Here is a 13,623-nt window from a genome sequence, read left to right as displayed (position 1 = left end):
AGTAAACGTTTCGGATCTTAAGTTACAATGTAGTCTTTCTTGAATGGATATTTCTTAAATAACTTCTCTTCAACACAGTATACTAAACTCCCCTGGTCAGCTTATATTCCCAGCCTTTCCCCTGAGTGACCATAAGCTGCCGTCCTTAGCTGATTTCCCCAGCTCCTAATCTTTCCAAAACCTAACCGCAACTCTTCTTCTCAAACCCCTAACAGCCACTCCTTTTAAAACCCTCACAGCAACTGAACTTTTAAAAGGGAATATGCTCTAACTGTCATCTTAGCCACGCCCCCTTTTTCCTCCAGAGAGAGGTTACGTTGCCATGGCAACCCGCTGAACACAGCTGGCTTCCATGTGAGACCTGTCTTCATCAATACATAACTCCCCTTTTTCCTTTTAATAAACAAATAAAATCATATCAATAATTCCCATTAACTCATAACATCCTTACAACCTCTAAGGTCATGTGGCCGGCATGACTGCATGGAGCACCATTACCCTCCAGCCAGAGCAGAACCTATTGATCTACTTACATTTGCATGTTTTTGAACTGCTAGGTTGGCAGAAGCTGGGGCTAACAGCAGGAGCTCCCCTTGCTCCCCTGATTCGAACTGCTGGCCTTTCAGTCAGCAAGTTCAGCAGCTCAGCGGTTTAATCCGCTGCACCACCAGGGGCTCCATAGGTCATCATTAGTGTATGATAAAGAAGATATGTCTAACCAGGGGTGCAGCTATGGGAGCTTATCTCTGAAAATAAGAATTATGCTTCTTCAAATGAAAATTTCTTTTAATTCCCCAATTTATTGTGGAGAGTGATACATTGAAAACTACAAATACTCATAACTTGTGTATCTGCTGGACTTGCATTTCCTTGGACACTTTGCCTGCCCCTTTACCTTTACGGTATTATTAAAAAAAACAAGTTCCTAAGGTAGAGCAGACTCTAATGCACTAGTTCCCTATCTTTGGCCCTTCAAATGTTTTGGACTTTACCTACAGAATCTCTGCTCATTGATCCTTCCTGATTGTAGTTCTGGAAGCTGAAGTCCAGAACATCTGGATGATGAAAGGTCAAGGACTTCCGTGACACTGAATGGGAGCAAAGTAGGGAGTAAAGAGAATCAGAAAGTGTTGTCGAAGGCTTTCATGGCCGGGATCACAGGGTTGTTGTATGTCTTTCGGGCTGTGTGGCCATGTTCCAGAAGCATTCTCTCCTGACGTTTCGCCCACATCTATGGCAGGCATCCTCAGAGGTTGTGAGGTATGGAGAAAACTAAGCAAAGAGGTTAATATATATCTGTGGAAAGTCTAGGGTGAGAGAGGTCAGTATGAATGTTGTGTAGTTAATCACTTAAATTAGCATTGAAAAGCTTATCTGCTGTCTTCTTCCTGCCTCTGGGGCATCCTTTGTTTAGAGTCGTTAACTGCCCTTGGTTGATTCATGTCTGGAAACCCTCTGTTTTCAGAGTATTGCTTTTTTATTTACTGTTCTGATTTTTGAGTTTTGTAATACTGGTAGCCAGATTTTGTTCATTTTCATGGTTTCTTCCTTTCTGTTGAAGTTGTCCACATGCTTGTGGATTTCAATGGCTTCTCTGTGTAGTCTGACATGATAGTTGTTAGAATGGTCCAGCATTTTTGTGTTCTCAAATAGTATTCTGTGTCCAGGCTGGTTCATCAAATGCTCTGCTATGGCTGATTTCTCTGGTTGAATTAGTCTGCAGTGCCTTTCATGTTCTTTGACTCTTGTTTGGGCGCTGCGTTTGGTGGTCCCTATGTAGACTTGTCCACAGCTGCATGGTATCCGGTAGACTCCTGCAGAAGAGAGAGGATCCCTCTTGTCCTTCGCTGACCGTAGCATTTGTTGGATTTTCTTCGTGGGTCTGTAGATAGTTTGTAGGTTGTGCTTCTTTTTACCTTTTTACCAAAGTTTTTACCAAAGTTTTTACCAAAGTCCCAGTAGCTGACACCCTCACACTAATCAAACAAAACTTCCCAGAAGACATCACAGCCCTGTTTCACCATTGCCTCACCACTAGCTACTTTCAGTGGGACACTGGATTCTATAAACAGAAGGATGGAGTGGCCATGGGGAGCCCTCTCAGCCCAGTAGTAGCAAATTTCTATATGGAATACTTTGAAAAACAGGCCCTAGAAACAGCACCAAAAAAGCCAACTGTTTGGTTCAGATACGTAGATGACACCTTCACGATTTGGAGCCATGGAGAGGAAGAACTCAGCAAGTTCCTGGACCATCTTAACAGCATCCACCCAAACATCCAATTCACCATGGAAAAAGAAAAGGAAGGAAAACTGCCATTTCTAGATGTTCTGGTCATCCGCAAACCCAATCAACAATTGGGCCACACAGTTTACAGAAAACCTACACACACAGATAGATACCTTCATAAAAACTCCAACCATCACCCAAGTCAAAAAAGGAGCACAATCAAAGCCCTGACAGACCGTGCACAAAGAATCTGCGAACCTCACCTCCTCCAAGGTGAACTCAACCACCTAAACTGGGCTCTACAGGCCAATGGATACTCCACCACAGACATCAGAAGAGCTGCAAGGCCAAGAACAAGCCATGAGAGTCAAGACAAAGATCCACCCAGAGGAAAGGTGTCCTTACCATACATCAAGGGAACTACTGACCGCATAGGGAAGCTGATGAAGAAGCACAACCTACAAACTATCTACAGACCCACGAAGAAAATCCAACAAATGCTACGGTCAGCGAAGGACAAGAGGGATCCTCTCTCTTCTGCAGGAGTCTACCGGATACCATGCAGCTGTGGACAAGTCTACATAGGGACCACCAAACGCAGCGCCCAAACAAGAGTCAAAGAACATGAAAGGCACTGCAGACTAATTCAACCAGAGAAATCAGCCATAGCAGAGCATTTGATGAACCAGCCTGGACACAGAATACTATTTGAGAACACAAAAATGCTGGACCATTCTAACAACTATCATGTCAGACTACACAGAGAAGCCATTGAAATCCACAAGCATGTGGACAACTTCAACAGAAAGGAAGAAACCATGAAAATGAACAAAATCTGGCTACCAGTATTACAAAACTCAAAAATCAGAACAGTAAATAAAAAAGCAATACTCTGAAAACAGAGGGTTTCCAGACATGAATCAACCAAGGGCAGTTAACGACTCTAAACAAAGGATGCCCCAGAGGCAGGAAGAAGACAGCAGATAAGCTTTTCAATGCTAATTTAAGTGATTAACTACACAACATTCATACTGACCTCTCTCACCCTAGACTTTCCACAGATATATATTAACCTCTTTGCTTAGTTTTCTCCATACCTCACAACCTCTGAGGATGCCTGCCATAGATGTGGGCGAAACGTCAGGAGAGAATGCTTCTGGAACATGGCCACACAGCCCGAAAGACATACAACAACCCCAGAATCAGAAAGGTCAGTTCTTCCAACTGAGCAAATTTGGGGTTAGTTGTTGGCTAATCTGGAGTCTTTTGAGACTGAAGGCCTATTCGGAGTTTAACTGAAAGATTTACTGGTAGCTTTGCTGGAATACTTAATAATATTTCTTTTAGGTTTAGTTTAATTTGTATGTAAGTCAGAACAGGTACATTTTTGAAGTGTAACTCCAGAAGGTTTGAATAGCATAAGAAAGGGTTAAAACCCCTCTAGTGTTTGTTTTGCTGTCTGTGCCCCTATTCAGAAGATTTCACTTCATTTTTTGTCCTTGTGATAATTAGATTTTGAAAAATGTGGCTTGTTGTAGAAATAAGGATTGGTGATAAAGCTTCAGCCCCCCTTCCCCCATGATAATAACTCTTTCAGGAGTGAATTTCCCTTCATAGGGGTAGATTTCTCTCACTTCTTGTTGTCTCACCCCCGTTCTTAATTATGAGTCATTTGTAAGTCAGATTTTCGTAACCCGATGACTGCCTGAATACCTTATACACAGAGCCTGAAGATAATTTTGTTCATAATATGTTTCATGATTGGGTGCATGAAACAAAGTTTGTGTACACTGAACCACCAGAAAGCAAAGGCGTCACTTTCCCAGCAACCATGTGGACAATTTTGGAATTCTGGATAAGGGAAACTCAACCTGTACATTGCACCACAGTGTAAATAATAATGAACCAGTGTAAAATCCTGGTTTATGTGGTGAGCGGTATCCACCACACTCTGCTGAAACATGGCACTGTAGCAGGAATCTGAAATTGAGAAAAAACATTTCTGGCTTCTCTAAATCAAATTCAAGTGAAAACAAGGCATTCAGTGAGCACATCCCATATTTTAAAGGATGTTTCCCCCTCTCAGAGGATTCTGGGTTTCTTATTCTCTTCTAAAAGAAGGTACCTATTTGTCATGAATCTTGTTTCAGTATAGATATAGAAGTATAGAGGGCTTTATAGGAGGAAAATGACTTTGGGTATATGTAAGGTCTGTGGGTTGCATTGTCCTTCCCTTGAAGCTAGAACTTAAGAAATCCAAAGTGAAGCTACTTCACTGATGACAGATTAATGCAACTTATGAACATGAGCTAAATATCAGCATTGTTTGATGGATTTGTTGCATCAACAAGACATTAACAGAGAAATATTTTCAAGATACGTGACTTTCCATGGTATATAACGTAATCACATTGTTGCCTTTCATTTGCTAAAATTTGAAAGTCTCTGGAATTATAAGAGCATATATCTTGGTACCTGGATTCCGTTTTACTTGTGTTTATCACATAATAATGGCAGAAATACTACTTTACGTTCTGTTTTTCTTTTCTCCTTCAAGAAAGAATTAAGAAGTGTGGCATTCAGTAATAATCAACAGTTTATTTAATGGGCCAAAACTTACTTACTTAAACCCTAAATATTTGTTCGAAATGACATTTAACTGTCCTTTTGTACCAATGGGTCATCACACCATTTTCCAGTTGTTTTTAAGCTAAAACCAGTATGAGACTTGCACATATAACAGAATTTGGTTAATTGCTGTTTTGTATTAAGTTCTAGTAATGGCTGTTTTATGTTTTGACTTATCTTGTTTTGATGTAATTTGTCAATATATTTTTGTTGGCATTGAATGCCTGCCATATGTGTTGAAAATCGCCCTGAGTCCCATGAGTCCACAGCAGACACTCTGCTGGCTGTTGTATTGGATCACACGTCGGACACTTCCCAAGTGTCTAGGACTATGTGATGTATCGTCAAATAATGTGTGCAGATACCATTAAGGTGTCCTTCTGCAGCTGGCAGATGGTAATTTTGTCAGCGCTGATTGTGTTTAAGTGCAGGCCAAGGGCTTCAGGCACCTCACCCAGTGTGCCGATCACCACTGGGACCATCTTGATTGGCTTGTGCCAGAGTCTTTGCAATTCAATCTTTAAATCCTCATATCATGTCAGCTTTTCCAGTTGTTTCTCTTCAATCCTGCTATCACCTGGATGATGATGATGATGATGATGATGATGATGATGATTATTATTATATGATTCCCTTCCACTTTCTTACTCCTGAAAACTGACTTCAGCTGGTTTCTTAGCATTACAGAGCAGGGCTTTGAGGTGTTTGGGTTGGAATTACAGGGGAAAGGGCCGATTCCCTCTCTTACTTGTTCTGGAATTTGCTGAAGTCATTGTTGAAGATGAGGACCCTTATGAATGTCAAAAGCAGACTTGGTGGGCTACATACAGCTTTGCCTATACCTTGTTGTTTAAAAAATAATCCTATGCACATTTCATTGGGAGGAAACCCAACACAACAAAGCTGGACAGACTTCTAAGTAAATAAGATTTGGTTTGCATTACATGCTTCTTTTTCTTTTCTTTTAAACTGGTGAGCAGAACCACACCAATGATAAAATCTTAGCATTTCTCTCACATCATACTACTTCTTCTTTTAACAGGAAGAATTCTGAATCGGTTCTCCAAAGATATTGGCCACCTGGATGACTTGCTTCCATTAACATTTCTAGACTTTGTACAGGTAATCACAAATTGATAGAAACTGATGTTATGATATTGAGCTTTTGGGATAGAAGATCTAATGGTGCACGTTTTGCCATTTTGACCACATCTCCTCTGGGTTTAATGAAAAGACTTGTTTAGAAAGGGTGTAGTCAAAAACAGGGAGTGAGGTGCATTGCAGGGGGAGGGAAAAGAAGAAGAAATGAGTAATAAGTGGTGGGTAGGAGTGGTTCCCTGTAGCTTACCATTATGTTGAAGTTTCACAGCTTACACTCTTGGTTAAATTGCACCTCGGTTGCCTTCGAGCCATTTGGCAAGCTTGCTGCAGTGTTATGAAATATGTCCACAGTAAAGAAACAATCAGCTCACATGAAAAGATAGCACTGATTAACCTAATTATGCATGTACTTCCTCAAAGAAGTCAATGTTTGCCACACTGTTTTGGATTAAAACAGGTGTGGCTATTTACAAAGAAGAGATTAGCAATAATAGGGCTGAAAATAATAGCTGTAATGAGAACAAAAGGGAAAAGTTGTTATAAATACAAAAAAGACAGAGAGAGATTTTGAGAGAGAGAGAGAGAGGTGTCTATTCACAAAAAATGTTCCTGTCAAGGAAGTGGTGACAGATTAGCAATGTTATCAGGAAACAATGTAGAAAACAAAAACACAGAAACACATTTCACAGATTATTTCAGGTTATTTTGGAGAAGGGTGGGGTGGGATCTTCTTATCTCAGGATTTTCCTATAGGTCTACATTGTTTCCTGCTTTTCCTTAGGAAGTGAATCTTCCTTGTGTGGTAGTAGAGTGAGTATACCTTCTGTGATCAAGGAGTGAATTTACTCAGAAATAGCACTTTTTAGGATTACAACCCCCAGCATCTGCAGGCAGAGAAGCTAGGAAATTATGGGGGTGGTACTTCAAAAGCTAGTGTTTCCAGACATTGTTCTTGTAACATACTGCACATACTCGTGTATAGGTCTAGAAATTATAGTCAAAAATAGACCATGACATAGCTACAGATCAATGTAGGTACTTTACCTTAAATCTTACAAAAAAGACCCATCCCCTTTTCAAGTTGAGTGGTGAAAGCCCTTTTCAAATGCCTAAATGGAAAAATGGCATCAGCTACCCCCGAGGCAGTGCTGGCACTTTCCTTCTCTGCAGAATGTCTGTTGACTTATCCTCAGGTCATATCAAAATCTATAATTTTGGCTTCAAAACCTGTCCTTGACTTACACACGAAACTGACTTATATATGAATATATACAATAGTTGACGCCTTCTACTACTTTGTACTATCTCATTTAGCTGTTGGCTGTGTTGATAACTACATTGTTACCTTTTGACCAGTCTTCAAAAGCTGGCCAATCTACAGTCCATTTGGAGGTTTGGGGTATCTGGAACATAATGACACCAGTCTGGCTGGCTCTGCCCAAGAAGATTGGCAGCAGGGATATAGACTTTGGTTTGTGAAATATACCTTGTTGGTAAAAAGAGGCCATTTTGGCCTCCAGTCATGCCGCTTGGTCTAGGAATAATGCAACCTATTCCTTGATCGAGGGAGAGTGGAGGTTCATTTTGAATGGTGGAAAATTACCTCCCTGGGAAGACAGGCCACCCACCAACAGTATATCTTGACAGAACTGAGTTTCAACTTTATTATTCCTCATGGAGTCCATTACAGATCCCAGACACTGATTAGCATTTCTACTGCCTCACCTGATTCAGATGAGCAAGAGAAGCAGAGCAGCATAGTGATGACACCTCATTCCATATCCCTGGGTAAACTTGTTCACTGACTTTATTTAGATTCCAACGCAAGTGTGAGATGAGATGGCTGTTTGTGGGATGCCACAGCACAAGTGTCACGGGATGAGTAGAGGTGGGTTGGAAGTGTCCATTGCCAAACCCTTGAGACATGATGTCCTTACTGCTGTCCAGCATGCATTCAGGCTATGCTTTAATTGGAAGTTAAAGAGTGTGTCAAGTACATGCTCTTCCTGTAACTTCCCAGAGCAGTTCTGTGCACTAGCATCAAAATGAGCAAGAAGAACACATGGTATAGAGCAGGGGTCCCCAAACTAAGGCCCGTGGGCCAGATGTGGCCCTCATTTACCTGGCCCCTGCCCTCAGTTTTATAATATAATACTTTTTATATCAGTTTTAATAATATAATATTGTATATACATATAATATTGATAGTAATATTATAATTTAATACAATATAATACTAATAATAATACCATATAATAATATTAATTATATATTATATATTACATGTAATATTACTAATAATATTACAGTATAGTGGTATAGTTCAATATAGTAATATATAATGCTAATATTGTTTTATGCTAATAATATATTGTATGTACATATAAATTGTAAGCCGCTCTGAGTCCCCTTTGGGGTGACAAAGGCAGGATATAAATGTAGTAAATAAATAAATGAATGAATGAATAAATTTTTCACTTAGGCTCACTGAAAATCTGAAATGACTTGAAGGCACACAACAACAACAATCCTAATTAACTTGACTATCTCGTTGGCCAGAAGCAGGTCCACACTTCCCATTGAAATCCTGATCGTTTTGTGTTGGTTAAAATTGTTTTTATTTTTAAATATTGTATTTTTCTTTCGTTGTTGTTGTTGTTGTTGTTGTTGTTTTTGCACTACAAATAAGACATATGCAGTGTGCATAGGAATTTGTTCGTTTTTTTCCCAAATGATAATTTGGCCCCTCAACAGTCTGAAGGATTGTGGACCAGCCCTCTGCTTTAAAAGTTTGAGGACCCCTGGTATAGAGAGAATGTTGAGTCTGGGGAGAATTAATACAAGAAACAGCTTCTGAATGTTCATAGAGTCTCTCTTCCTTACCTCTTGAGTAACCAGTTCATGTAACACACATACCAATAGAATTCCAAGAATAAATGATAGGCTGAAATCCTGATACCTCACCTGCTCAGGGCAGTCTTACCAACAAAGTTGCCTTCCCATGAAGCAAGGTGAAACTCCTGTTCAGGAGATCATGAAGGGTGGTAAATGATGAATTTCTTCTGTCCCAGTTCTGCCACGTGGCAGTTCCATGCAGTATGACCTATCAAAGCAAAGCATTGGGCTGAAGAACTCATCAGGGCCAAATACCCTGTACCATTTCTCAGAGCAAAGTCTTTTAAGCAAAGGGACCCAAGAGACTGCTGTGCTACTCTTTATGGCCACCTCCTTCACACCCACAGTTTGAAAATATTCTCTCAAAATAAAAAAGCCCCAAAGCAAACTTTGATTTTGCCATTTTATAATAAACGATCGCCCTTTTGTTATGGCATCTTATATAACGGGATTTGAGCATTCATGTATTTTGATACTGAATGGAAACCACCCGGTAAGTACCTTGCCAAGGAAGAGGATATTAGGGACTAGCCAGTGAGCCACTATATCCTACAACAGCAGTATTATTAATCAGTGTAGTAGCTATGGGAGCAAGATGCAGAGAGGATCCTTATTTGAAGAAGGATTGAAAGGCATTTCTGTTCAACCAGAGTTTTTTGGGAATTGTTTAAGTCAAAAAATAGACACTTCACTTCCTCAAATACAGTAGACTTTGATTTAACCGGCACTGATGGGGATTAGTAAATACCAGTTAAATGTAGTTTTTGGTTGCATGAGTGTTAATATTAAAACTAGATCTACCTAATACCATAACCCAGTAGTTCTCAACTTGTGGACCACGGCCCATGAGAACAAAAATCCGGTCTGTGAACCTCCTTCATCTTTATTGATTTATTTTATTTCTTTTATTAATGCTCCTTTCCGCAGAGCTGTCCATTGCACTGGATAGACCACATCAGCTCTAGACTACTAAATATGGTTTTCTGTGGGCGAGCAGATGGCGACTACTGGATGACATATGTTTTGCATCAGAAACTAGAGCTGATGTGGTCTATCCAAGGGCCGGGCTGTGGCACAGCTGGCTAGTAACCAGCTGCAATAAATCACTACTGACGGAGAGGTCATGAGTTCAAAGCCAAGGTTAAGCCCCCGACCATTAGTTGCATCTGTCAACTAGGAAATTTAGGTACGCTTTATGTGGGAGGCTAATTTAACTAATTTACAACACCATAAAACTGCCAGCAGCATGTGGAAAGGAATGAGGAAGTACAGCACTCGGTGTCACTCGTGGATGATGAAGCAACAGCTCCCCCTGTGGCCGGAATCGAGCATACCTTCATGAAGTTGGAAATGTTAAAATTGCCTCTGTGTGTGTCTATACTGTATGTTGTTTGTCTGATGGCATTGAATGTTTGCCATATATATGTTCATTGTAATCCGCCCTGAGTTCAACTCAGCAGACTAAGAATAACGAAAAAGAACAGATCTAGAAATGTTCATTATGCTACTAAAGTTTACCCCACTGAACTTCAGCATTGACAGTCAAAACAGAGGTGAAGCATTTGGCCAACATAGCTCCCAGTGTTATGTGATTACAATTCCGCTAAACACACAGATTCGGGGCCTTGAGTCTTTAGTTTCCAAAGGACCAGATAAGACATAGACACAATGAAGGCAAAATCAAAGGCTTTATTCTCAGTGGCCAGGGAGGATGTCAGTGGAGATAGCCCTCCAAAGAACTGACATATTCTACTGCCCTGAGTGTTGATTGGTCCAGGACGTGGCAGGCTAGGATCAGTAGGCTGGTTGGCTGGGATGCGCTGGTTGTTGTTGCTGCCCATTGGCATCCAGAAATTTAATTTGTCATTATTCAGTTTGATGTTTTGTGGTTGTTTTTGGTTCTGCGCCTCATGGGGTGTCTGAAGGAAAGAATGTGATTGTATTTGAGGTAATGGCTGCTAATGATGGCAGTGTCCTCAGCCTGGGGAAGACTATGGTCCATACTGGTGAAACAGTGGGTAGCAATGGGTGTTCGCCAGTCTGAATGGGTTCTCAGGAGGAGGACAAAAGAGGGCATTGGGCAACCTCTGTGACCTCTGGTTTGGCTCCATTGTTAGGTGTGTGGAGGCATTGTTGGGGGATTGTGGTGATTGTGGTGTTATCTCCTGAAGTCCAGGGTGCAATGGAGCAAATTACAATGAAAATTCATAAAAGGTTACTAGCAATGTTTCTTGGCTGTATATCTCAATGAAGCCACAGGCAATAATTCATAGTTTGGGGGTCCAATTTCTCAACACCAGCGCTGCTGAATGCTTGACTGGCATGATTTTTCCATCATCCTTTCCCACCTTTCATATTTAGGATATAATACTGGCCAGTTGCTCACCTGATCCAGTCACAGATGACACAGTCAGAAAGCAGATGAACACTTAATTTCGTGTTGTGTTTTAAAACAATATTGTTTACTTAGTATTCAGTATTTCCTATTGTTCCTAATGTGAAAACAATTGATATAGCAATCTGTTGGGAATCCATCTTTCTCTTTTTTCCCTGTTTTTGAAAAGGAATACAAATTTTGACACTAGTGGAAGAGTGACTGAAGCTTCCTGGATATTTTTCTGTGTTTCTCTGCTGGAAGGGCTCAGCAGTTGGAGAGATTTTAAGAAAAGCGGACATTTTTTGATCTGTTTTATAAGCTCTTTTTCTATTTAAATGTCCTCCACCCTAACACAAAATGTTAAGCTTTTAAACATAGAGGCATATTGAAGCATATAAGAAAATCTATCCTCTTTAGAAAATCTAAACACTGCTAGACAGAATATGTTGGTCACTTTATTTCTGTTCCAATGTTTGGCTTGGATTCTTGTACAAATCCAGTATGTTTGTATGTATGTATGAATGCTTGTTGGACACAGTTAGGTATTCCACAGGTGTATCTAACAAATATCTCATTAGTATTGTGTTTCAATCTTTGTATTATGTATTTTAATATATTTATTTTAATGGTGGTGTTTTTTATCTGGATGTTCTAACTGTGTTGTACCCTTGAGGAAATTGAGGATTGAGAAAATTTGCCCAGGACCTTTTTTTTAATAGCCTATATTCCCCTGATCTTTCTTTCAGTATCTTAATTATGGTCCAGATTATATCCGGTAACCAGGGTTCTTTTTCAATTGGTCTTTACAGCAGGTTTGGCCAATTCAGAGACCTTCATTCTGTTTGCTGATGCTTAACAAAAGGCTCCTATTATTTTCTGAGCCAAAAGAGGGTATGGGGTTGGTTCCTTAGGCAAGGTCCCAGTCTAAAGTCATAAAACTCCTCTTTCCTTTAGAGCAGTGGTTCCCAACAGTGGGCTACGAGAACGAAAATCTGGTCCACGTACTTCCTTCCTTATTTATTTAATTTAATTTATTTTATTTCCGCTCTTTTCCACAGAGCTTGCCATATTAAATATGGTTTTCTGTGGGCGAGCCGATGGAGGCTTATAAGATATTGTACACAGACAAAAATTGCCTTACCCCCAGTGGAATATGTTCACTGCGCCTTATTAGTAGCTATTGCTTGAGTATGTTTTAATGTATTATATGTTTTATGATGTTATGTTTATATGTTTTAAGTGTATTTATGTGATTGCATTTTATTGGAGCCTCCGGTGGCTCAGTGTGTTAAAGCGCTGAGCTGCTGAACTTGCAGACCGAAAGGTCCCAGGTTCAAATCCAGGGAGCGGAGTGAGCACCCGCTGTTAGCTCCAGCTTCTGCCAACCTAGCAGTTCGAAAACATGTAAATTTGAGTAGATCAATAGGTACCGCTCTGGCGGGAAGGTAGTGGCGTTCCGTTCAGTCATGCTGGCCACATGACCCTGGAGGTGTCTACGGACAACGCCGGCTCTTGGGCTTAGAAATGGAGATGAACACCAGCCCCCAGAGTCGGACATGACAGACTTAACATCAGGGGAAACCTTTACCTTTTAATTTTATTGTGTATTGTTGGGCTTGGTCCCCATGTGAGCCACATGTGGGATATAAGAATAAAGTTGTTGTTGTTGTTGTTGTTGTTGTTGTTGTTATAATATTATTACTGGATGGCATATGTTCTGTATCAGAAACTAGAGCTGATGTGGTCTATTCAGTGCAGTTTTCTGAATCAGCACCACAGATAACCAAACCAAATCTAAAGTTCACCAAAAACGGATCCGTAACCCTTTTGGTACTATTTTTGGAGAGTGGTCCCTGGTCAAAGTGACCCCTGTTCTCGTGACCCCTGGTCAAAGTGGTCCTTGGTCATAATGGGCCCTGGTCAAAAAAAGGTTGGGAACCACTGCTCTAAAGTCTTTGTTAGAGAGGAGCATATTTTTGAGACACACACACACACACATATATCATTCCAAGGTTTTAATTTAACTCTGCTATCCATACTATCCAGATATTTTCAGTTGTGTTAGAAAGTGCTAGTTGTTGTCACTCTAGTCATGTGGTTGTATAGGCTAGCTATCCCTTATCCGAAATGCGTGGGACTAGAAGTCTTTGGGATCGCAGCTTCTTATGCATACATAAGGAGTTATCTTGGAGTCTGGACACAAAATTCATTTATGATTCACCTAATTATACACATAGCCTGAAGATTCGGTAGTTTTATACAATATTTTTTAATAATTTTGTGCATGAAAATAAGTTGGTGAATATTGAACGATTAGAAAGCAAAGGTGTCACTTTCTCAAACACCCATGTGAACAATTTTACATTTTGGAATATTTGGAATTTCAGAATTCT

At 40.2% G+C, this 13,623-nt stretch overlaps 1 protein-coding gene across 1 annotated transcript in view; it reads left to right on the top strand.

The window, feature by feature from the left end:
- The window catches only part of abcc4 (ATP binding cassette subfamily C member 4 (PEL blood group)), a 196,885-nt gene that overhangs the window by 99,772 nt on the left and 83,490 nt on the right, over positions 1-13,623 (top strand). The window contains exon 20 of the mRNA XM_062975517.1: positions 5,900-5,979. Coding sequence (XP_062831587.1) covers positions 5,900-5,979 — 80 coding nt within the window. The remainder of the gene's footprint in view (positions 1-5,899; positions 5,980-13,623) is intronic.

The sequence above is a fragment of the Anolis carolinensis genome, chromosome 3 (genome assembly GCF_035594765.1).
Source record: "Anolis carolinensis isolate JA03-04 chromosome 3, rAnoCar3.1.pri, whole genome shotgun sequence".
Lineage (NCBI taxonomy): Eukaryota > Metazoa > Chordata > Lepidosauria > Squamata > Dactyloidae > Anolis > Anolis carolinensis.
The sequence above is the reverse complement of the archived record's forward strand: the minus strand, read 5'-3'. Positions and strand labels throughout refer to the sequence as shown.